General features: G+C 39.5%; 1 protein-coding gene across 5 annotated transcripts in view; it reads right to left on the bottom strand.

Annotated features, from left to right (window-relative positions):
* The window catches only part of FMN1 (formin 1), a 393,819-nt gene that overhangs the window by 224,438 nt on the left and 142,303 nt on the right, over positions 1 to 27,078 (bottom strand). For 3 of the 5 annotated variants that reach the window (XM_048854639.2, XM_048854640.2, XM_048854643.2), the window contains 2 exons: positions 15,027 to 15,059; positions 1,113 to 1,174 (listed from right to left, as the gene is read on the bottom strand). In XM_048854639.2, coding sequence (XP_048710596.2) covers positions 1,113 to 1,174; positions 15,027 to 15,059 — 95 coding nt within the window. The remainder of the gene's footprint in view (positions 1 to 1,112; positions 1,175 to 15,026; positions 15,060 to 27,078) is intronic. The other 2 variants (XM_048854641.2, XM_048854644.2) reach the window with 1 other exon arrangement.

Genomic DNA, 27,078 nt, shown 5'->3' with positions numbered 1-27,078 from the left:
AGTCAGTGTGTGTGGGGTAACAGAGGGAAAAAATACAACATTTAGCACTGGAGGAGACCCAACAAGTAGAATCTATTAGTAAAGCTTCTGCAAACATGTTGCCTTTCATGTCACCAGGCTCAGACTTTTTCTACCTGCTGTCTTCAATTCCATTTGCCTTAATGTTGACAATGGAAACGCTGCATGTGTTTGTAACTCATGACTTACACACTGAAAAACGTACTGTGGTACCATGGTGCAGGTATTGCACCTAATTCGCTGTGCAGTGCTAGAAAAGTGCTAGATAGTTTGACCAGAAGATAATTCAAAGTGTTTAAAACTGGCACCAGCTTCTTATTCAACAAATCTGCTCCTGTGCTATACATTCAATCACATCTGCTTGCTTTTGGGACAAAAATATACTTTTGCTACTTTGTATTTCAGTTAGCACTGCAAAGCCAACATTGTTTTGGAAGAGTGGACTCGATTCTGATGAGTTCATATACCATCCACAGGATAGTTAATTAAATTCAGATCATAGAACTTTTTCTATTTATGTTGAACTGTGATCTTTCTAGCTCTAACAGTCAGAAACCAGACCGGGTTTTCAGAGGTGGCATTTAGGAAAACAAACATTCTTTTACTCATAAAGGTAGTAAAATATGGAATCACAGACACATAACCCCACAAATGCAATTCCTTTGGGCACTTTTTGGAGAATAATTGCACTTTACAAGAAATCCATGCTACTACTTAAATGAAAAAGCAATGAGTTAAGTCTTGGAGTTTTAATATACTAAATGAGTTTACAAATTACAGTGCTGATGAGTCAAAGGGCTGAATTTGCCCTGTGCCCTGCAGGAGTGATACAATCAGCAAGATTACAAAAGAAACATTTGAAAAAATGCTAAATCCCTTTAAAAGTGATTTGTGACTGCACATATGGATTTTAAGTAAACTAACTTTAATTGAGCTGCCAGTCAACTGAAAACTTACTTTTAGAGAGAAAAACAAAAATATGTTTAATATCAGAACATAAACCACATACTGGATTACTTAAATCTGCAACTTGCACAAGATTTAAAGAACAAAAAATCACTTTATAACAAATCAGCATCATTAAAAAGATGTACCTTTAAGTTTTCAACTTCTTCCTTGTTTTCCCTCTTTAATTGCAAAATTGCAGCATGGTACTCTGTAAAAAAAAATAAAGAAGCGATTCAGATTAGTGACATAAATGTCAAAAAAAGCCTCTGTCTATTAAACATGACACTCTAGACACAGTGCCATTTCATACTGTGCTTCCGTGCCAAAAACATAGGTAGAGGCTTCTGAAGAGTAGGCCTGCTACAAAGATGACAAAGAAAATGTTTCCAGGATCAGGAGATACACATGGCCATACTGACAATGGTAAAAAGAAAAGGAGTACTTGTGGCACCTTAGAGACTAACCAATTTATTGGAGCATAAGCTTTCGTGAGCTAACCAATTTATTTGAACATAAGCTTTTGTGCGCTACAGCTCACTGAAAGCTCATGCTCAAATAAATTGGTTAGTTTCTAAGGTGCCACAAGTACTCCTTTTCTTTTTGCGAATACAGACTAACAGGGCTGCTACTCTGAAACTGACAATGGTGTTAATGATGACAGAGGATAATACAAATAGCTCTCACACAGGGAGAGGAGTAAAGTGTATGGGTGGAGTGGGAATGTATTTCAAATTGAGGTAACGGGAAGAAACTTGGGATTTGGTTTTTGAAGTAAAAAGCGGAGTTGATAGCATGCTTCTACCACACACAAAAAGTTTTGAAGGAATATCTACATTTAGTATTCAAATCTTGCACTGAACTGTATTCAATTTTAAAGCCGATAACATCTACATATCGACTAATTGGACAGGGTACAGAAAAAAGCCACGTGATTTGAGGCCTGGAAAAATGCCTTACAGCGAGGGACTTAAAAGCCTTAAAGATTATCAAAAAGAAGATTGAGAGGTGACTTGCTTATGTTGTATAAGTGCCTTGATGGAGAAGAAATACTAGGCACCAAAGTGCTTTTTAATATATCAGAGAAAGGCAGCACAACAAGAACCAATGGCTGGAAGTTAAAGCCAGACAATTTCAAATTAAAAATCAGGCAAAAAAATTTTTTAACAGTGTGAGTAATTAACATTGGAACAGCCTACCCAGGGAAGAGAGAGATTTTCCATCTCTTAATGTCTTTAATGCCTCCTAGTGAAATAGTGTTTCCTGATATCCAAACTAGACCTCCCACACTGCAACTTAAGACCATTGCTTCATGTTCTGTCATCTGCCACCACTGAGAACCTAGCTCCATCCTCTTTGGAACCCCCCTTCAGGTGTTGAAGGCTGCTATCAAAGCTACCTTCACTCTTCTTCTCTTCTGTAGACTAAATAATCCCAGTTCCCTCAGCCTCTCCTCGTAAATCATGTGCCCCAGCCCTCTAATCATTTTCGTTGCCCTCTGCTGGACTCTCTCCAATTTGTCCACATCCCTTCTGTAGTGGGGGGACCAAAACTGGATGCAATACTCCAGGTGTGACCTCACCAGTGCTGAATAGAGGGGAATAATCACTTCCCTTGATCGGCTGGCAATGCTCCTACTAATACAGCCCAATATGCCGTTGGCCTTCTTGGCAACAAGGGCACACTGCTGACTCATATCCAGCTTCTCGTCCACTGTAATCCCCAGGTCTTTTTCTGCAGAACTGCTGCTTAGCCAGTCGGTCCCTAGTCTGTAGCAGTACGTGGGATTCTTCCTTCCTACGTGCAGGACTCTGCACTTGTCCTTGTTGAACCTCATCAGATTTCTTTTGGCCCAATCTTCCAATTTGTCTAGGTCACTCTGGACCCTATCCCTACCCTCCAGCATATCTACCCCCCCACCCCCGCAGCTTAGTGTCATCTGCGAACTTGCTGAGGGTGCAATTAATATTTTGTAAGACTGTTTTTAATATTTTGTTAGACTAAGATTTTATTATATCTTTTAAAAAATTGTAACTGCAAATCACAGACCACACATGAAAAGATTTCATACAATAATATGGATTTGATTGTTATTTGCGTATGGTGCAATCGGTAAAAATAAATTTGTATATCCTTAAACTCATCATGATTCCAACAAATAGGACTCTAATTAATACAATTCACAGTTCTGAGTAATGAAATGAAAAGAAAGCCATATGGGTCTGCATAAAATTAAGCTTGAATTTCAGGGGAAGATGGGCTTGTCAACACATAACTGCTTAGTCATGAAAATATACTTGCATTTTAGTTTTGAAAACATAATTAAAGAACTGAAACAGTCTTCTGTCTACTGACATGAAAGCATTCTAGGATAATATTAGCTACGTTGATTACATGCTTGGTAGAGCTCTTTCTTTTAATAAGCAAACCAGACTACAAAAGCTGACTATTTGTTGTGTTTAGTAAGCGGAGTAACTGTTAGTGCTTACATTCATAAATCACAGTTGGCGCTTGCTCACATTCTCTAAAGAAAGCTTGTTGCAAGTGAGACCGAGGGCCCAGAGGTAGTCAGTCCCTCATATGGCACTAAGGAAGCAGCAGCACATTTGGCAACTAAAGCTACTCTCCTCCTCTCTCCCTACAGTTAAACATATTCAGCCAATGGAACATGGCTCTGCTCCTGCTCTCTGATACAATTCCTGTTGACTCAGTAGGGGAGAATCAGAGACCACAACTGCAATGAGTGATGAGCATAGACCAGACTGAACATGTTTAAGAGAAGCATTTCCCTTTGAGGTACGTCATTTGCCCTGGAAAGAGATTTAAATTAGCAGATAGCTATAGAATATGTACTGTATCTTTCTCTTGGGAATAGCTGTGATCAAACTACAGAAGTCATTCAACAAAATTCAACATTTTTTGTTGGACAACAAAGAAAACGAAGGCCAAAATTTAACTGACACGTTTCGCTATCTTAGGGGTTTATATGGTGCCTAGTACAGAGAACTAGGGCAACCACCACCAACAAAAAAACAAATTCTCTCTTTCTTTGGGGCAGAGGAGTCTGACTGTGTGTGCCTTTCTTTTAATTGTTTCTTTAGGGAGAGGGAAAGGACACTTGGTTTTCTACCAGCTGGAGACAAACAGTTGAAGTCTGTGAGCCAGGAAGCATCTTATGTGTAGATCTTGTTTAAATTGTTTTAACTATTTTTGCCAGCTAGAAGGAGCTAAACCATAGCATCTGGACTGATATAAAAGATCAAAGGGAGAAATGACTACATTTATTTGCTTGGTAAAATGAGAAAAATATGAGACAAAATAAAAAGGACAGGCAAAAACAACTTATAATGTCATCTCCTCAATATCTCTCTTCCCTTAAACCCATCATAAACATGAAATTCACCAGATTTAATGTCTAAGTACATAACTCACGCAGTAAACAATGTAAACCACACGAAAAATAAGGAATACAAAACCAAATAGGAATCCTAACCAGTTTGTACATAATATACAAATCCTCAGCTCCTTAGTTGCTGCCTGTTTCCAGATTGGCTAACTCCTCTCCAGCTACCAAACAAGAATTCTCCAAACACTTTCTGACGCAGAAGTAAATTAACATTTCTGTAGGGGTAGCGTATAGATTAATATTCTAAGGTTCCAGTATCTCAGGGATCTTGAACATGCCAAAATAAAGTAAAAAAAAAAAGTCCAGTCTGAGAAAATGGCTTGGGTTGGTTTTTAAACCATGTATTTTATTTAAGAGGCAGAATATTATTTACCATTTGGGAGTAGCAGTCTTGTTAATTTCTTGCCTCTTACATCAACTCTTTGGATTGGCAAACTCCAGAATAATTTCAATAGCTTGGAATGCTAAAACTTTTAGTTATAAGATTTTTTTTTGTTACCTTATTCCAAAAAATTTTGAAGCTTGGGGCAATAGCAGATGATCTAGTGGCCCCTTCTGCTCTTAAACTCTACGACTCTAAGAAATAGTGTACCCAATCTTCTGCTTAAACATATCACCTCTGGTAGAAGCAAGTGTCCAAGTCTTTGAATTGCTTATATACAGTGTGTTGTAAATCAATATACTGTAATGTATATCTAATATACTTTCTAGCATGCTATAAACAGATATACTGTAGCACATCAACTTACTGACCAATGTAATGTTTATTCCAAACTAGAAAGGAAGTATCTAAAATACAAATATTCCTGCTGGGTAATAATGGAGAGTGCTGTTTAAAGTAGATGTTTAATTCTGTATTAAGAATAGATATAAAATGAAATATTCTTCATCGGTTAATTTAAATATTGTAAAAATAATCTATTTAATAGGAGTTGACACTTAGCAAAGTGTGTTTTACCTCCTCCTTAAGCAAACATTAATATCTGTAGGTCTAAGATGGTACAGTGAAAACAAAACCCAACAGATAAGACCCAGGATTGAATATAATAATTTGTACTGTGCTGTGTGACACAGACAGTAAACAAGTGATTCAGTCTTCTCCTTAGCTATTTATCACAAGGGTAGTCTAATTTGGGACTATTCACTGTGAGTCATTTTAGCCCATTGACGAAAGAGTCCTGCACAGAGAACCAGGGGTCTGAGTTGTCAAAATTATCACTAAGGAAGGTGAAAAGGGAAGAGACTTGTAGGATTCCAGTGGCAACGATTAACTGCACTCATGCAGCTGCAAAGCTTAAATTTTCTGTCCATACTGGCTCAGAGGGATACAGAGCAAAATGCAACAGTACTTAGATGTTGCTCAGAAAAAAGTGCAACCACAATAGTGATGTAAACACCAGTGCACTGTTGATAAAAGTTGTATGTGAATGCATGGAGTTTTACATATGTACTAGGAGGCTGCAACACCAAAGCAGTGTAGGGTAGTGATAGCAAGAAAAAAGTCAGGTGGCAGGCACTCTCAGCATCTGTGGACGCAAAGAGGATAAGAGCTGGCAATTTAGGATTTATATGTTATAAGGAAAGACAATAGGAAAGAGTATGACCTCATTGTGATGGGGCACCTGCTCCGCACTGGCCCTGAGAGGGTTAAAACCAACCTAGGTAGGCTGAGCAGCAGGCAGCAGAGGGAGTGGCTGCAGAGAAACATCCAATTAGGGCGGCTGCAGACAATTAGGGCAGCAGCTGGATCAACCAATCAGGGCCCAGCCTGCCTATATAAAAGGAAGTTGCAGACCAAAGTGGAGGAGTCAGCTCTAGGGAGAAGACTGGCTTCCTAGAGGGCTCCTGATGGGCTGCCAGGACTTACAGACTCAAGGCCCTGGAAAGAACCTGGCAAAGGAGCTGAAGCCAGAGGCAGGAGCAGAAGGAAGTGAGGCTTTGGGGAAGTGGCCCAGGGAATAGAGATAATGAGCTGGAAGGAGGAGGCAGCAGGAAGCTGCTGTTTGCAGGGTCACTGGGCCGGGGCCTTGGGTAGTGGACAGGCCTGTCCTTCCTCCCCTCCCTGCCCACTAGCCGCTGAAGGACCGGGTGGCTGTGGACTGCCAAGCCACTGCGAGGAGTGCCTGGACTCTTGTTGGAGGAGTCCCCCGGAAGATGGTGAACCGGATGGTGACATGGCCAGAAGGCTGTGCCACGAAGCAGACGCTGAGCCAGAAAGGAGCCGTAATGGGTTTGCAGGCGGAGGTGAGGACAGAAGAGCAACCATCACTTGAGGGTGCATCTGCTGGCACTGAGCTAATTCCCAAAACACCCAGCAGGAGGCGCCAATGTGGTGAGTGACCCCGTGACACTCCCACACAGCACACATTCAGCTCCAACAACAGATTCTGATCATGGGTTCTATTAATTTGACTGTCTCTAGCACAGTTTTTCTTTGCTCTGAAAAGCCCCATATTTCAACCCAGGGGAACTGCAGAGATTCTATCTATTGCTCATGTGGAAAACTGTAATATTCTTAGTCTTCTTTTTATTGTGCAACTTGACATTTCATGAAGTCAATGGTAATAAACTGTTGTTGCTATAACAAGTATCATAACATCAGGGGTTTCTTTATAGGAATTGCCATACTGAAAAAATCTATTTAGTCCACTATTCTGCCACATATAGTAACCAAAGACTTATGTATTTAGACAAGTTGTGCAAATCATGAAAGTTACCATTTAGGGGGGGAAAAAAATCTAGTTTCTCATCATTACCATAATGACAATGCTTAGGATGGGGGGGAAAAAAACAAGGAATAGGTTCACCAGTCCCTGTATCTTTGCAAGCAGGACTGCCAAGCACAAGTGATGAAATCACATTGAAATTTCACAGCCAATGAATAAGCCTCACTGTAGCCTACTTTTTCCAGCTACAAAGCTTCTGAAAAACTGGTTAAGTAAATGTGAACTAAAAATAAAATTAGCTATCTGCTCACTTTTGTTTGCAGTGTTGATGTAGCCATGTTGGTCCCAGGATGTTAGAAACAAGGTGGGCGAAGCAATATCTGTTATTGGACCAACTTCTGCTGGTGAAAGAGACAAGCTTATGAGCTACACAAAGCTTGCTACAACTGACACGTTACCAAATACTATACTGCATGGCTATTACTGACATTTTATGAAATAATGTAAAATAATACAAATGTAATAAATGGGGGGAAAAAACAAAATGTGAAAAGAAATTGTAACCTGATTTAATAGTTAGATTTTAACTATAGGCTAGCTATTAGCATGCAGTGGTCAGAGGGTCTGGCTTCTGGATCAGCTACAATACTGAGATTGTTCTCAGAAAGGGAAAACCCAATGAGCACATGAGAAACAACTTACTCTGATTACCTTTACCTTTATTAACAATCTTATGAACAAAGCAAACCAACTAACCAACACTGCAATAAAGCAAAAGAGAGGAGGATAATACTGAATGTCCAGCACTTGCATTCCTTCCTTTTCTCTTGCAGGGAACCCCAAAGTAGATGAGACTATCAACAGGTGGACATCAGTCTGGCATGTTCCAGTGTATCCCATGGCACACAGGCCAGATAACAGGTTTTATAATGTGTTATGGTGCAAGCCATTGTATCTTATACATATTTGTGATCAGTCCATTCCCTTTTCCTTATCTGAACTTCCACACCCCACTTACACTGGGGTCCCCAGGTTCTATACATTAATTAATCATTTACATCAATTTTCTGTACATCTTTCTCAGGAATCTCTTAACATATCAACAATTCAAGTTTTGTGGTTGGTTTCTTCAACTCTACCAGTTCTTAACACAATTGCTTACCACAACACCACATCTTGTGAATAAAGGTCTCCTACCAGTTACTTACTCATGTGAACTTACAATTTAGGACTTGATTAGTTTGGCTAAGCTAACTTCTTTGGCAGGCCTCAGGCCTTCTGGTTCTTCTACTTGTGTTCCAGCCTTAATCAATACTTATGTCTTATCTATATTACTTACATAAATGTCTAAAAGTGCAGGGCTGACTACAAAATTTTGGAATTCCAAATGCCTCAAATATTCCAAAACCAATTTTTTTCAGACATTCCAATTCACAGGAAATTTCAAAAATATTTGTTTTCATTCCAATTTGGACCAAAACCAAATTTTGAAATGTCAAATTTTCTCATGAACCAGAAATTCCAAGTTTCAACCAGCTGTAATTACAATTCTCTTCTACATATAATAAATTGAATTGTCATAGAAATATAGGGCCAGAAGGGACCTTAAGAGGTCAGTTAGTCCAGTGGTTCCCAAACTTTTTACTAAGGCAACCCACCAACTGCATTTTGGCTTTTTTTTTTTTTTATTAAACACCATTCCCTCCTGCTTCCCAGCTCCTTGCTGTCCCCTCAGCCCTCTAGCCTCCTGCTATTCCCTCTCCTCCCCTCCTTAGCTGTCTAAGCCCCCAAGCTCCCAGCTCCGGCTTCCCTTTCTCCTCCCCTACTCAGCCCTCCTTCTCCCTCCTCTTCCCAGCCTCCTGCACGAGGAGTAGTATGCTATATTTCAGGTTTCAGAGTAACAGCTGTGTTAGTCTGTATTCGCAAAAAGAAAAGGAGTACTTGTGGCACCTTAGAGACTAACCAATTTATTCGATGAAGTGAGCTGTATAGCTCACGAAAGCTCATGCTCACATAAATTGGTTAGTCTCTAAGGTGCCACAAGTACTCCTTTTCTTTATGCTATATTTCAGTTACTATTTTTAAAAAAAACATTCATGACACTAAAAAGAGTATGAAACCACTTTTGTTGGGTAATAAGAGAGAATAAAGTACATTAATTCATATAAAAACAAATTCAACTTGTCTTCACTCTAATACCTGAGGTGTAAAGACCTAAGTCATCAAGGGACTCCAGTCAAACATACGTATCATGAGCATGAAAGACAACCATGGTTTTAAGAAGAAATTAGACTAGTATGAGGGAGAAAAGACAAGAAGATCATTAAGAATATAATTCTGAAGAACAACATCTGACCACTACTCAAGTCATGGGGTCTTCTGAGGATTTAAACCCCAAGTCTGTATTCAGATAGAGAAAAACAGTGGCAGAAGCGAGTTTTAAAGCAGGGGAGTGATGGGTCATTTGTGGTGGGCTGGAGAGTGAGTCCACCCACACTCACTCTAGAGTGACAGTTCCTGTCCCACGGGACTGGGCCTGGTTCCCCATTCCCAGGATTACAACCTGGTGCACAGAGTTGCTGCATCACCCAGGTTTGGCCCAGCTGCCCCTCCATCATGACAGAGACCAAATTTGAGTGAGTAGCATTGTGACATGGTGCACAGGGTCACAGCACCACGTGACCTCATGTGAAATGTTACATCACCCAGAGTAGGGAGTTGGGCCCAGCCCCACTGGACAGGAGCTGCTGCTACTGCTGCCAGATGAATGAGTCAGACTCATTTTCCAGTCCCATGTAAAAATGTGTGTTGTACACTTCCTTTTGTCACTTGCATAATATGCTTAGGTGTATGTGTGGTGCCTTTTTAAAGGGGTTTGACCCCCATTATCTCTGCCACTGCAAAGAAAAGTCTTTTTCTCTGTAAAAGTATTTTTAACAGCTATTTTTGTTTCTATGGGGCCTGCAGAAAATAAAGGAGAAATTAAGTACTACAGTATTTGCCAGCTTGCTTGCCCTGAGATTAGAAGTGATACCTTTTTTTTTTTAAAAATGTAAGACTGGGTGTTTGAACGTATGTGTTTTAGGTAAGCCTTGGAATTCAGTTACTTTTTTATACTAGTTTTAATATTTGTTAGATATTTCAATGGATTTTTAAATTAGAAGTTTTATACAATGTACAAAAATTTTGTTCGGGTCATGATCAGAAGATCTTGTAATCGGTTTCCTCCTGGTGGCACCACTTTCTAGACAAACTGATATTTTGAGACTCCCAAAGTTTACGGGATTGTTCCATATTTCTTCATGACCTGCTAAATTGGGGGAAATCCCTGAATTTCTTAAGAGACGACTGAATCCAATCAAATTGCATGGAAGGCCTGGAGGAGTGCCCTATTCTGATTTATCAAAATGCTCAAAGTACTACAGAGGAGGAGCTTCAAAGAGGAAGCATAGCCATGAATCTTAAAAGTGGAAGCAAAGTGACTCAAGTATTCCAGGCACATGGGATTTCATATCATATCAATGTCTCTTGAGCCAGGATTTCAGGAACAAACCAAGAACTTATGGAGTGATTAACTGAGCCAGCCTCCTTTCCTTAATGGAAATCCTGATGTATTATTCTTACATGTGTAACAAGCAGTGTTCACAACTCTCATGAGTTTTTTGTGAGTCTTGTAATATTCAGTATTTTTTTAAAGCCCCACATGCAGGAGTCGTGATTATATTTAAAAAAAAAAAAAAAGAGAGCGGAGATTTTCCTGTAAAGTATTTCGAATCCACAAGAATGCAAAGAAAAAGCTTATAAACATGAACTAAAAGGGCTGAAAATCCAGAAGGCAAAATCGCAAATGTAGTATTTAAAAAAAATCTCATGATTTTAAGTCAATTTCAGTATTTTGACTCATGATTTTTGAATGCTTGGAGTTTGCAGTACTGAACATATAGAGATAATGATAAATAAAGACAAAAAAAACAGAAAGCAGACAAATGAATTCAAAAGCAAGGAAATTAGATGCTTATATATATTTTTTTTACAGACACACACACTTTACAAAACAGGAAAACATTCAAGTCGTGCCAGTCAAAACATGGTATTGACATCTAAAAGAAATAGGTGGCAAAAAAGAAATAGGATTTACAAAAAAAATTGTAAAGAGCATGAATTACATACAGAAAGTTGGCTCTGTGCTCTGACAAACTGAAAAACAAGCTAGAGAGTTAAAGTGTAATTTAAAAAACAGAAATGGGCAATCAGAAATGGATGGTTGATCAACAAAAGGCTTACACACTTTTTAACAAATAAAGAAAATATCAGGTATACATGTCAGACATCTTGTGTTTGAAGAAGAGAAAGCACTATCTATGATGAAAATGGGTTGAGAGAAGAAATGCTCATGTTGTGGATAGCACCTTCAACAGCCATGTGCAGAATGACTTTAAAAAAGATGCATAATGAATTATTTGTACAGTATATTAGGTATACATGGCACTTCAAAGACAAAGAAAAGCCCATTTCCCAGGGGCTTACCAGTAAAGGGATTGTGATGCTGGCAGACCAGGTGATAGCCCATGCCAAGACCCCCACGCCTCACTAAAGACTGAAAAATGCATAGCTGGAAAGCAACCTGGCTCTCCTGTGTGTTAGTATTGTTAAAATAGATATTAGAGTTATGAGAATGTGTTTAGTGTTCAAACTTTATGAAATTCTTGTGGGATGCTGCATGTTTTACTTGTAATCTCTGTATGTCATGTTTAAGGTAATATTTAAGTGTTTGCTAAAACTGCAAAATGCCAGAGTCAGGGGAGAAGCATTACCAAGTGTGAAATACTAATTTACCACAAGAGGTGTCATCTCCTCCCCAACAAAGGCGGCCTATAGACATCAGACAAGCCACTGTGGAATGGACAAAAGACTTTGCTGATTGCACCTCGCCCCTCCTATGAACTGGAGACATGCACAAACCCTCATCCCATCAGCTGAGCTCTGGGGGAAGGGGATAAAAATCCCTGTCAAGAAAAATGATCACTATGCTGCTTGGAATTTGGAGAGAGCAAAATTTCTAAGCATAAGCAGGGGATCCCTAACTGGTTATTTTAGGTTAGCCCGAATGGACATAGACACTGCTGTCATATGCAAGTGCTATATTACCTTTTCAAACATAAGACTGTAACTCATTTGTGTGTGTGTGTTTACCACCTTTAACCTTGTAAATAACTCATTTCTTTTTCCTAACTAATCTTGAGTGAGTTTAGTACAGGATTGGCTACAAGTGTCTTTGGTAAGAGATCTAAGGTACAATTGACCTTTGGGATTGGGAGTAACCTGAATATTGTTGTGATTTTTGGTGTAAGGGACCATCTATCAAAAGGTGGGCATAGGTGGCAAGATAGACTGGAGTGACCAAGGGGACTGTCTGTGACTCCACGTTAAGGCTATTTTAGTGCGTTAGGAGTTTACACGTGTTACTTGGTTGATGAAATCTAATGATATAACATAAACCTCAAACTGGCTGTATGTCCTGTTTCTTGACACACTACCCTGAGGCTGGCACTCAAGGTCATGAGCCACTCTAGACAGCATGACAAGGATGACAAAGGGAGAAAAGGGAAAGATGCAGATTTTTAATAAATTTGTAATTGCTCATATTTTTAGACACCACAGTTTTTCTTCTTCTATTATATTATTTTTAAAATTAGACAACCAGAACCAGGCTAGATGAAAGAAGAGGAGAGCAACACTTGCAAGCAAACTAAAAAGCAAGTTCTAAAGGGGTTGCAGGGTATTCAGAATCTATCGTACTGATTTGATGATAGTTCTGGGTTTTTTAAATGTGTTAGACTATTAGTATATGCAGGATTGGTGTAGCTATGTTGAATACCAGGATCCCAGGCAACACATGAGTCTTCTGTTTGGGGAGGCTTACATGCAAGCACTGGAAGTTCCCTAGGAGTGAGGAGGCCACCAATGCCCGGACCGAGACTCTGCCCCTGAGGCTCCGCCCCCACTCTGCCTCTTCCCTTGAGGCCCCGCCCTCGCTCTGCCTCTTCCCACCCACACAGCACCCTCTCCCTCTTCTTTGAGACCCCCCGTCCCGCTCCTCTCCATGTTTTCCCCTGAGGCCTGCCCCTACCTGCCGCCCTCTTCTCTCCATGGGAAAGAGGAGCGAGTGGGTCATACCTCAGGGGAAGAGGCCGAACAGGGTTGGGGCCGAGCCACGGTCTGGACACTGGTGGCCCCTCCACTTCCAGGGAGCTTCTCTTCTGGCGCTCCAAAGGCAGCGCAACTTCAAAGGGAGGTGACCCACACTGCATCTGTGGTGTTTGCCCCCCCTGCATGGGAGGATGCTTAACCTCCCCCAACCTCTTATATGCACTGCTCATGCCCAGGATATTAGAAAGACAAGGTGGGTGAGGTAATGTCTTTTATTGTATCAACTTCTGTTGGTGAAAGAGACAAGCTTTCAAGCTTGCACAGAGCAGGTCCCTTATTAGTATTTAAACACATAACAACTAGTGCTTTAATTTTTTTAGTGTTTTCTGATAGTATTTTACAAATTCACTTTTACAAATTCCAGAAAATGAGAATAGGACAACACAAAACAGATTTCAAGCAGCTTGAGTTCAATCCATATTACAGGGGGCCAAGAAGGATTAGAAATGCATCAACAGTATGTCAAGGGTCATTGCACCTCAAAGGTATTAAATGTATTTTTGACACAAAGTTTCACTTAATATCTCCAACTTACAACTGCAATAACTTCAAAAAGGACAGAGTGTGGGTGGTTCTTTTAAATACATTATTAAAAAATATTACCATGTAAGCAAAGAAAGCAATTTTTAAAATAACAAAGAGTTTTAGGTTGGTTAGTTTTAAAGAGACAAAGGACCATATTTATATTCTGGACTAAACATTTTGAAGTTAGATGTTAGAAGCAAAAGGGGTTTTGTTTTTAAGGATTCCTGCAGCAAAGTTAAAACAAAAAGGTTGCTAGGAGAAAGTCAATCTTAATCAACACAAATTAAGCTATAGAGCAATAGTTTTCTGCAATTATAATCAGAAACCTTCAGCAATTCTTCCAATGCCAAATTTGCAGAGAGAATTTATTCTCTGCCACAGATAATTTTGCCTTTGTTTAAAATATTTTTGTTTCTTGCCATTTCTATATCACTCAGTACTGTAGAGCATTACAAAATATCAGAGGTGCTCATATTTGATGCATGAGTCACTAGACTACCATTGTTACTTGGATTTGTACTGCAATTTCCTCAATGTACAAGAGGCTTCTCTAAAATTAATTGACAGAAGCTTTGCTCAAATGATAAGTGTAGTAGAAATAATTATGTATTAATAGGTTAAGTGGTTCCTTTCATTTCCTTACAGCACAATTAAAATCTGCTTTTGCTTCCAGACACTTCTCCACTGATTCATGAATAACTCTGCTAGGAATTTATATACTGGTACCTAATTGCCTTCATACAGCTTGAAATGGGTGAGGTATTGCCAGTATTTCCTTCTCAGAGCTAAATAAATTCTTGTTCTGATTTAGGAGCAATGTGTTCCATGGGATACAAAAAATGTGACAGTTCTCTGTTGTCATGCTGTTTCTGGGAGCCCCAACATTTTAGTATTGCAAGATTTGTCACTCAGACACAGAACCTTTTGAGATGGATTAATCTCTCTCATTTGAGTACTTAAGTGCTACTTATTTTAATGGGACACCTGTAACTGGGACATGCTAGATGAAACTGGATTGGTTTAGTGATCACCATAAAACTCAAGTTAGAATTCTGGAAATATTTTCCCATTATGCTGCAGCATGACAAGGGGCCTGGTTAATTGTTAGCTCAAAACTTTGATAGGCCCTGAATACATGCTGTTTATAAATCTTTCCATTATGAAAAAAGATCATAAACTAGGTACCCACTGCCTTTAAGGAAACGAGAGAAACCAAAGACTAGACACACAGACAACAACATACACTCTCTACCCACCTGGTGGTCCCTCCTTGTAAAGTTTTAGGTGAGCTAGAGACAAAAGCATAAGCAAGAGTGCATTTTAGCCTCAAACAATATATTTATATTTTCATATTCATTACATATCAGATATAGTCCTCGGTGATTCTCATGTCAAACAGCAGTAGTTCTAAAGGCTTCATTACTCATCATTGTCACTATTCACTACTGCAAACCCATCTACACTATTATCAGGAAAAATTGTGTCTCGATTGTTAACTGCTATTAAAGATTACCATTTCTGCTAAAAGTTAAGTCATAAGTACATTTTTAGAACCCTTGAATTCCACACTGATACCAGAGAAACTCCATTTTGAAGTCCCCAGACTCCATTTTGTAATTCTGGCTTCCAATATAAATAAGAAAGAGTCACTCCACCATTAGATGGAAGCTGCAGGTCACATAGCACTGAATATAAAATTGGCAGGAAAGACCAAATTAGCAGGGATCCAGCAGATCATAACACTCTGAGATAAACAGCAGCCATGTGAATGAATGTGTAGTAGCAAAAGAAAAAAATGAATGAAGATGGAATGTGTAGTAAAAGAAAAAACACTATAAAAAGTGTCTGGAAAGCTCTGACAGGACTGTCTAAAAGGCAGTGTGTCAGTGGGCAGCCAAGAAAGTCAGAGCTGAGGTGCTGACAGTGCAGATGGAGCTGAGGAGAATGGACCGGAAAAGAGCAGATGAGAGGAGACCTGAAGAAGCAACCAAGAAAGCAGCAGCAGCGACAGCAAGCAGCAGTAGCACCAGAAGGAGTCCTGTGTCAGCAGATAGCGTAAGTTTGTCAGTTATAATTACAGGATAGTCTTAGAATGTGTATGTGTTGATAATGAAAGAAATGTATAAGATTTAAAGCATTTAGGGACTGTGTCAGCAGCCTGTGACAGACTAGTCATCTGTAACAGGGTGCAACCACTTAGAATCTTCTCAGCTGTATGTTATTGCAGTTGCGGTGCTCTTTAAATTGCTAAAGGGATTTTTGTTTTTAGATTACGACTGTATTGTGGATTATTTTTTATACAAATAAAAAGGTGCCTTGTTTTGGAAAAGGATACTGCTTATGTCAATCAATAGCATTTATCAGAAGGCTGTATCTGTGTCCTCCGGGAATTTCTTTAGCTACCCTGGAGATCCATACCATAGGAGAACAGATAGGTGAACAGGTAGGCTGTTTTAAGGGAAAACCTTTTAGAAGATATTTAAATTAATCTGTTTTTGAGGGAATCTTAGGTAAACCCAGGAGGGGGCGATAGGTGAGCTATTCTGAGGGTACCCGAATTCTGTTTTCAGGGTAACACCATATGTGATTCAGTTAACGACAGCTCAGGTATGGAAACACCCACTTATAAAACAAACCTGCAAGCATTCCTACAAAAGTCACAACACAAGATATTATACGTATATACATGCATGCTGTAGAATGATTAAAGCATCTGTCTTACCCACCCACCCCTTTAAGGTTTTCACGTGGACATGACAAGTGCCAAGGTAATTAAATTAACCACTTACCATGAAACTCAGTCAACTTGCTTAACAGAACAAGGAATCTGACTCATCCCAGAAATTATGCTCAGAATTTTTCCTCACAGATTTCTATCCCATATAACTTGATCTGAAGCCAGAGATGGGGATGAAGATTTTGTTTTTATAAACAAGCAAATAAATAAAAGTGATGTTTTCACTGATGAAGTGGCTATGCTCCTATATCTTGTCTACAAGCCAGGGTGAAAATTTAGTGTGGAACTCGCAGGAGAAAAATCCCCCTAAGCAGCGTATTAGGTGTGTTAGTGTGTGATAAAATTGAAGCATATGCAACATTACAAGCGATAACAAAAGTATAAGCACAGACTTCAGTTTCCCAAACAGTACATACTACAGCAAGAATCTCTCTCTAATGTGTAACATACCCAGTAACGTGAAAGATGACTAATTTTCATTGGACACTACACATACTTTACACAACAGCTTAGCACATGAAATTTATTGTCATACCAACAGGAAAAAATATTTGTATAAGGAACAATGCACACAATTGTTTTGCTAAATACAATACACACCCTTCTACCTTTGGTATGTGATACATAGCAAAATTCCCTGTACAGTAAAGAGTTCACATAAGTGTGAGTAAAAAGCATAAGCATTAAACAGGTATTAGTCACCATAGAATGCACATTCCAGGATGTTGCCTTAAACAAAATATGTGCATAATATGGTGCCACTAATACCAACCTAGACAAAGACAAAGAACATTTAATTTTACCCATTAAAAATTAACTTTGACAAGCTCTAAGTGCACTTACAAAAGTTAAAACAAACCAAACCAACAGCTTCCTCCACCTCTATAGCCCTCCTTTCTTCTCCTTACCCATTCCTGGGTAAACAGATGAGCTTCACATGCTGTCCTAAAAGACAAGTTTGCAACTTAACTGAAAACTCAGCACTCTGCAAAATGGTGAAAAGAGGGATTGTGCATGCGCAGCATGATGGTGCTAGTCGTTTTGGGCTCTACAGTGAATCAGGTGGTTTTGTTTGAGATTTCCTTTGGGAATGGGGCAGCAGGAAGAGCAGAGAGTTAGACCCCAATTCAGGACAGCACCGAAGCACGGGCTATTTTCCTGAATCAGCGTAACCTGAGCAATGATGAGCTCTCTCAGTTGCAGCATAGCCCCGAAATACAGCTAAAAGTAAGGCCACGCCTACTTCTTCCCAGTGAACCTGATTGATATCAAAGTTTAGTTAAGAAGTTTCCCGCATAAATCTTCAGACCACCTTCCAAACATAAGGGCTTGCTTCTCCAAACATCAAATAAGAAATCAGAAGTTCTCTGAAATTAACTGAAAGCTAAAATCATTAGTAAAATTCATAATGAAGAACTGTAAAGTGTAGCGGCTTCATTATTGTAAAAAAAAAAAAAAAAAAATCTCAACTATTAAACAGAGTATAGAGGAGTATCTGAAAAATAAGGCTAAAACAAAAAGTTAACTGCTGGAGAACAAACGTACCAGAAAAAGTTTGATAACTAATGAGCAACCTACCATTCCTCTGATGTAGCACATCTTACAGTACCGATTCTCCACTTACTCCTAATGATACTGATTCATTGCAGTTCTGAACAGGGCACTTTCTTGATTTGCTTGCCCATATTCATCACCAGCCCCACTATTCTCAACTTTCTTGTCTTTTTTCTGAAGAACTCTCTACATTTCCTCCTCCATTACTTTCCCAAGCAATTTTCTGTTTCAGCCGCTAGGTGCCACCAGTACATCCTCCCACATTGCTGCATAACTATATGTGGGTATAACTTAAATCCACAGGCATGATCCTGCATCCTTTTTCAGTCAAAACTCCTACTGTTTGAATAAGGAACGCTCTAACATTCTGCCCAGCAAACTCAGGCTAAAGTAACTGTTGGAAAATGTTATATTCAGCAATTAAAAATATTCTAGCTTGTATTGACATTTAAATTAAAAATATAATTAAAAGGAATTTAAATATACCTAGAATTAAGGTGAGAATTTAGGAAAATATGGCATTCACAAAATTCACAAAAAAAATGCCTTAAATGCATTTTTTAAAACATCCAGTCAATTTAAGCTGAACATTAAAGGCTCATAAAAACTGTGATCAGTAGAATCATAGAATATCAGGGTTGGAAGGGACCTCAGGAGGTCATCTAGTCCAACCCCCTGCTCAAAGCAGGACCAATCCCCAACTAAATCATCCCAGACAGGGCTTTGTCAAGCCTGACCTTAAAAACTTCTAAGGAAGGAGATTCCACCACCTCCCTAGATAACCCATTCCAGTGTTTCACCACCCTCCTATAGTGAAAAAGTTTTTCCTAATATCCAACCTAAACCTCCCCCACTGCAACTTGAGACCATTACTCCTCGTTCTGTCATCTGCTACCACTGAGAACAGTCTAGATCCATTCTCTTTGGAACCCCCTTTCAGGTAATTGAAAGCAGCTATCAAATCCCCCCTCATTCTTCTCTTCCGCAGACTAAACAATCCCAGTTCCCTCAGCCTCTCCTTATGAGTCATGTGTTCCAGTCCCCTAATCATTTTTGTTGCCCTCCGCTGGACTCTTTCCAATTTTTCCACATCCTTCTTGTAGTGTGGGCCCCAAAACTGGACACAGTACTCCAGATGAGGCTTCACCAATGTCGAATAGAGGGGAACGATCACATCCCTCCATCTGCTGGCAATGCCCCTACTTATACATCCCAAAATGCCATTGGCCTTCTTGGCAACAAGGGCACACTGTCGACACATATCCAGCTTCTCGTCCACTGTAACCCCTATGTCCTTTTCTGCAGAACTGCTGCCTAGCCATTCGGTCCCTCGTCTGTAGCGGTGCATGGGATTCTTCCGTCCTAAGTGCAGGACTCTGCACTTGAACCTCATCAGATTTCTTTTGGCCCAATCCTCCAATTTGTCTAGGTCCCTCTGTATCCTATCCCTACCCTCCAATGTATCTACCTCTCCTCCCAGTTTAGTGTCATCTGCAAACTTGCTAAGGGTGCAATCCACACCATCCTCCAGATCATTTATGAAGATATTGAACAAAACCGGCCCGAGGACCAACCCTTGGCGCACTCCGCTTGATACCGGCTGCCAACTAGACATGAAGCCGTTGATCACTACCCGTTGAGCCCGACAATCTAGCCAACTTTCTATCCACCTTATAGTCCATTCATCCAGCCCATACTTCTTTAACTTGCTGGCAAGAATACTGTGGGAGACTGTGTCAAAAGCTTTGCTAAAGTCAAAGAATAACATGTCCACTGCTTTCCCCTCATCCACAGAGCCAGTTATCTCGTCATAGAAGGCAATTAGATTAGTCAGGCATGACTTGCCATTGGTGAATCCATGCTGACTGTTCCTGATCACTTTCCTCTCCTCTAAGTGCTACAGAATTGATTCCTTGAGGACCTGCTCCATGATTTTTCCAGGGACTGAGGTGAGGCTGACTGGCCTGTAGTTCCCCGGATCCTCCTCCTTCCCTTTTTTAAAGATGGGCACTACATTAGCGTTTTTCCAGTCGTCCGGGACTTCCCCCAATTGCCATGAGTTTTCAAAGATAATGGCCAATGGCTCTGCAATCACAGCCGCCAACTCCTTTAGCACTCTCGGATGCAGCGCATCCGGCCCCATGGTCTTGTGTTTGTCCAGCTTTTCTAAATAGATCCGAACTACTTCTTTCTCCACAGAGGGCAGGTCACCTCCTCCCCATGCTGTGCTGCCCAGTGCAGTAGTCTGGGAGCTGACCTTGTTCATGAAGACAGAGGCAAAAAAAGCATTGAGTACATTAGCTTTTTCCACATCCTCTGTCACTAGGTTGCCTCCCTCATTCAGTAAGGGGCCCACACTTTTCTTGACTTTCTTCTTGTGACTAACAGACCTGAAGAAACCCTTCTTGTTACTCGTAACATCTCTTTCTAGCTGCAACTCCAGGTGTGAAACTTCCTGATTTCACACCTGCATGCCCTAGCAACATTTTTATACTCTTATAATGTTTCCATTATTTTTTAAAGCGCCACTTAAGAGTTTTGTATTTAAGCATTTTACTATAGTGCTTGCAATGCAAATCTTGAATTGCTGTGCTGGTACATTAGAACCAGCAGGTTAAAATTAACAACAACAAAGGTGAATCCAGTTACTCTACTTTCATGAGGAAGCTGAATGAAACAGAAAAATAGGTACATGCAATTTTTGTAGGCTTTTAACTGCATCATTTAAATTATTAGAAGTTTTATAAAATTAGAAATGTTCTTAAACAGGCTGCAGTAATTCCATGTAATTAGAATTTTTTTTTTTCCAAAAACATCCCTAGTTTGAACTTTGGGGACAAAATAAAGAAAGTGAGAACTGATTTTTGATAGCATTTGGCTATCACAGTGAATATTTGAAACTCTCTTGGTACAAATGGCATAGTCAATTCAGGTCTAGAGTAATAGTTCCCTGGAATAAGGAATTCCTACATTGCAGAGAAACTTGTGCATTCATACACCAAACACAAATAAGCACCCATATAATTACCACAGCTTGAGAGTCACCCATTGAATGAAAATCAGAATTAACATGAAATGCACTTAACCTTAACAGAACACGGAATAATGGTTTCAAGTTTCGGTGGGGGAGATCTAGGTTGGATATTAGGAAAAACATTCTCACTAAGAGGGTGGTGAAGCACTGGAATGGGTTACTTAGGGAGGTGGTGGAATCTCCTTCCTTAGAGGTTTTTAAGGCCCAGCTTGACAAAGCCCTGTCTGGGATGATTTAGTTGGGGCTTGGTCCTGCTTTGAGCAGGGAGCTGGACTAGATGACCTCTTGAGGTCCCTTCCAACCCTGATATTCTATGATTCTATGAGGAAAGCTGCACATATCTGGTTTTGCCTTCTCTTTCTTTTCCATTTCTTACTTCTGCTCACTCTGTTTATTAGTTTTTTTCCATCTTTCACTGCATTTCTCCATTTTCCCCAATTGATTTCCCTCTTCATCTTGTGTGGTCTTTCACCTATCTTCAGTCTCTTCCCCAAAGATTCCCCTCCTCTTCCCCACATACTTGGTTTCCAGCTCCTCCATTGTTACCCTTTAGTCTTCATTACTCTTTAGTCCCCAAACTATCCAAGGCCCCACAAGTCAGATACCCACTAGCAGCTTAACACAATTTCTTGCTCTCCCTCGTTTCAGAGCAGAGAATGGGCAGCCTTACACTCCCTTCCACCACTACCAGATCTTTCTCAGATTAGTGCGGGGGAAGGGAGACCTAGTCACCCTAGGCCCTAAGGATTCAAAACAGAAGATTCTGGGATAATGAAAGTGTGGGTGGTGGAGGGAGGTAGTTTGCAAGTCACTGGGGAGAGTCCCTCCCAGAAAATAAGGTTAGGGGATAATCTGAAGGACAGGGGGTACAGATCAGGGGGTTTGAACAGGCAAATACTGAGATCTGGATATTCCGGGTGGTCTAAATAAAATTTAATTATTGGGATCACCCTCTAATCAAAATTTGACCATTGCTAAATTGTTACAGTAAGTATATATAAACAGAAAATGAATGCCCTAAATAATGGAGGCCAAACATTCCAATAAAATAAAATGATTCCTACAAGTGTTTGGGCTTTACAAAGGAAAACATGCGAAGTCTTGGTGTCTCTTCTGCATAAAGAAAGAACACAGCTTTCATTCCCTCTGACTGCAAAGCAACATACAGCACTTTTCAGTGGTAATCACCTGAGTAACTATCTGATTGATCTTTCTTCTCTTGTCACAGGTAAGGCTAAAGCTACAGCTCATTTACTGGATGACAGACATTAATAACATCACCTGTCACTTTTGTCCTTCCAGGAAGGCAGCAATAGAAATATTGCTGTTGGGCACCTGCAGCCTGATTTATGTGCCAGTAAATATCCTCCCTACTCCATATTTACAGAAAAATCATTATGTGACTGGATCACATGATACAGTGTGCAATTATCCTGTTACAGTGGCAAGGTTCCAATACTACGATACACCAAATAAATGCCACCCAACCAACAAACAGGAGGAGCAAAGTTAATAAGGAATTTCTTCTAAGCATTACAAATTCTTCCCACCCATTCCACCCAGCAAAAGATTAAATAAAAAGAAGATATTTGTTTGTCCACATAAATTATTTTTTCAATACACTTAATCACAGACTACACACATACAGAATAAGTACACATTCTAAGGTTCCTGAGAGCCTGGAACAGCTGGAAGATTTAACACCATATGTATGCAATACCTTCTTATGTAAAATAAAATGGATCCCATACTGGTAAGAGCATGTGTTTTTATCATATGGGAGGAGATGAATCCAGATGAGGCCCAAAACTCTGATCTAAATCTAGATCCAAAATTCTACAATGTTTGAGGTTGTTCTGATCCAGGATTTTAATTTAAGCTCATTTTTAAGTCACACATGTTCACAGGCTGGTTCTGACAAAAGTTGAACACACATGGTGTGTAAGACCACAAAATAAAATCTGATACAAGAGAGTAAATTTCATTAAACCCATGGATTTTACTATTAAGTCAAATGGTCTCATCTGTTTGGCACCAGAATCCTGGAGCCAAAACCTAAAGTGATTATTCTATTTCTGCTATGTAGAACTGCTTTTAGATACTGGCCTCCCTTCCACTGGTGAATTGCAGAGCACACCAAAGTATTGCAATCTGTGTGAAGAACGTTGCTGGCACAAACTAAAAGGTACCTTGTTCGTGTTATTGTAATTGTCTTTCAAACAGGACTATGTTAATACAAACTAGGAACCTTTGGTTCATTCCAGCAGCGTCCATACAGAGCAGTTAGATTGCAACACTTTGGTATGCTCTGCAATTCACACTTCCGTAGTTCGCACTGCAGTACTGTGTAAACTTTGACTTAAAGCACATAGATCTATAATCAGTATTCCTTAATGCACTACTGGAAGGCGCTCAGGGCACATCTACATGGTGACACAGAAAAGTTAAGGCAAATCAACTAAAGATATGAAGTCAATGCACATAAGTTAATGCACATTAAACCCTCTGGTGGACATTTTCATTCAGGAGTAAAGTGGTCTTAGTTCACACGACAAGTCCTCTGATACTACAGTCATGAGAGATGAGCATTGTTTAAGAACCCATATAGAAGAGAATATAGAATGGAACTGGCTGCCTACTCACAAGCCCCAGGAGTAGCCTCTTGTAGTCAGGAGGAAAAGATAAAGGGGAAACTTTGCTCACTGCCCACCATCCTTATTATTTAGTTGCATTTCAGTTGACATGAATGAGATTCTGACATTATGAGCAAAGACGTGACAGTCATTCCAGATGAGTGATACTTGGAAGGTATAAATTTAAAATGGCTGCACTAGTCACAAAATGGCAAGCTGGTTTGTAATAAAAACATCAGTTTCCCAACAGAAATCTAATGCAACTTGCCAAAATATGTTAAATCATACCAAGTTGGAACACATCTGTTATATAACAACATTTGTGACAAATAATATAGTAAAACAATTTAAAACTCCTACTTCGATCACCAAATGAACTGGAGTCAAATTGGCAGTTACCATCAATCACAAAAACTCCAACTTCAGTCCATATGCACATAATAGGGGAGTTAATTTATCATTTTTTCCTAACATATTCCTACTTAATGCTTTCTATTCATTAATAAACTGTTAACTCTATTATAGATTTTAATACTATGTCTAAATAACAACTCTTAAGATCAAATGAATTCAAGTAACTCTGAGGGCATGTCTACACTACCACTTAAGTTGATCTAACTTACATCTCTCAGAGGTGTGAAAAAGACATCCCTCGAGCAACACAAGTTACAGTGGCCTAAGTGCTGTCTATATCACTGCTATGTCAGCAGAAGATGCTTTCCCACTGACATAGCACAACTACACCTCCACAAGAGATGGAAGCTAATGGGAAAGCGCTCTTCCGTTAGCATAGTGTCTTCACCGGACGCGCTTCAGCAGCGCAGGTGCACTGATGTAGCGCTTCTAGTGTAGCCGTACTCTGAGTAAATCAGATCCTGCCACAAATAATGGAATAATAACCGTTTTACTAGGACACACTAAAATGTTCCCTTTTCTGCATCATGTTTCTCAAATGAATAACCCATCACATGGCAAAATCTCTTAATGTGATAGTTTCCAATAGCCTCTTGTAGGCAATAATACTTAAACATATCCTGAATTTCTATAAACATTACAAAATCAAGACCCAGAAAAATCTGCCAGCCAGAATCTCCTTGAACTATTATCTACCAAAACAATGTGCATCACAGGTCATAACTGAAATCCCAGAAGAACAGGCTTTCTAAATTCTATTTTTGCATCTCAGCAGTAAAATATGGTTTATTCCATGAAATCCTTTAATTGCTAAGATATGGCCAATGCAAACCTATAGTACGTACTCTATTATCAAACCAATAATAAAGCATACACAATATTTATACCAGAAAATGTCATCGCAAAGGTTTTAAAATAAAAAAAGTTGATACAAGTCAGACACTCTGCTAGGGATCCCAGTCCATGAATGAGGTTCCTAGGCACTAGTACAATACAAATAATACTTAAATACTATTAGTATTATTATTGATTATGTAAAAGCTTGACACGGAAGAATAAATACAATTATTTAGAGCTTTGAAGGGGGGCGGAATTCACATCAGGCTTTCATTAAAATACAGAATGCTTTGTGGGTTTGCCTGAAGTTAATTAAGCCAGATCTTTGCAGTGACAACTCTAACTCCCCATCCAGGCACAGAAAGTAGGAAGCTCATACGTAAAATATGATCACTTTCTTCATGGTGACATTTCCCCTTGAGGGTCAGATTCCACCATTTCCACTCTAAACAGCTAGCAATAATGAGAGTAAAAATGGTGAAATTTTGCTGCTTGAAAAAATACATCCTCATGAAACCTGTGAGGATATCAAGTGTTGGCAAGTAAGAACACAAAGTGAAATAGATTCATTTATACTCCAGCATCCAGCTGATTGTTGAAAAGGACAGGCTCCAAGTGGAGTATTCACCTCCTCTCTTTTTGCCTGAAGAGATCCCTAAAGAATCTGGCTACTGTTGCCTAGCTGGCAAATATAAGTTCTGAGAGATATAGGCCACCTACGTAGTGTTATTCCTTACTCATTTAGAAAAAATTACGAACAATAATTCCTTCACTTACAAATATTTTCCTCTTCAGACTACTTTACCTCTACCCTTAAAAAAGCATTTAAGTATTATCTCCATTTTACAGAGGAAGAATGAGACAGACAGGGTAAATAATTTTCCCATGAAGGAAGCCTGTGTAAAAGCCACGATTAAAGCTCATGAGTTTGTGGCTCTCACCTATGCTCAGACTACTACATACATCGCTCTAGTATACAAGCCTCTCATTTGGTTTAAAATGTGCTGAAGGAGGATCCCATAGTGGCACAGCTGAAAGAGGTTTTCATACTTCAGAAACTGTAGAGAAAGCATCTGGCATTATTTGGTATTTCCTTTGCTATCATTTAAAACACCTATGTTTCAATAAGGGAGCTGTCTTGCAGAGCCTGGTTTCTCTTTCCTACAAAGAAATCAAAATTCTGTTTGTAGCATCAGAGTCTGTTGCCATAGAAATTGTGGTGCCATAGAGACAGCATGACTTCACTGCAGAATCAAGTATGATGGAAAGACAGGCTGAGGGAGCAGAACCTTGTTTAAAAATATAAACAAAAGAATTAACTAAAAAGGTTGTTAAGAATAGCTATGAAAGCTAAGTGGATTTATATTTCAGTCTGATTCATTCCAAAGTTGTCTCCAATATGAATGCCAATTAAGTTCTTTTTTTCTTATTACTCTTTTTTCCACTTTGTTTAAGCAATAGGACAAGTTGTTCCAGCTTCAGGTGACTACTAGACCTATATTTACTAAATAAGCATTTTTAATAGGGATCATCAGATCTGTAGTTTTTTCCCTTGTGTGTCTTGCTGATGACAAATTCTTCAAACACAGGGGTATTATGAACTGAAAGCTCTTTTACTTCATAGGTAAACTATGCATATGCAAAGAATAATCACATAACTAAGCTCCCTGCATTCTTCCCGGCTTCTATTGCTGTGGCAGCTGGGTGCTTTATTTGCAGAGATTAAAATGCAGAACAAGTGCAAAACAAACTACTGATCAAATGCTAAACAAAATAAGTGATTTTAAAATTGTGCTAGACTCGAGTTGTGACTGACTGTGACTAAAAGGAGCACGTTCGAAAAAAATCAGGGGAGGAGAAGCAATATCTGAGAGATTCCTGCCAATTAGGGTGACCAGACAGCAAATGTGAAAAATCAGGACGGGGAAAGGGGGTAATAGCAGCCTATATAAGAAAGAGACCCCAAAATCCAGACTCTCCCTGTAAAATCGGGACATCTGGTCACCCTACTGCCAATAGACAGTGTTTAAACGTAGGTTCTGAAAACAAGAGCTTTCCATCTGGTTTTAACTGTTGGAATGAGTTATCTTCTGAGAAAC

Source organism: Caretta caretta, chromosome 6 (genome assembly GCF_965140235.1).
Source record: "Caretta caretta isolate rCarCar2 chromosome 6, rCarCar1.hap1, whole genome shotgun sequence".
Classification (NCBI taxonomy): Eukaryota; Metazoa; Chordata; order Testudines; family Cheloniidae; genus Caretta; species Caretta caretta.
This window is presented reverse-complemented; position numbering and strand designations above follow the sequence as displayed.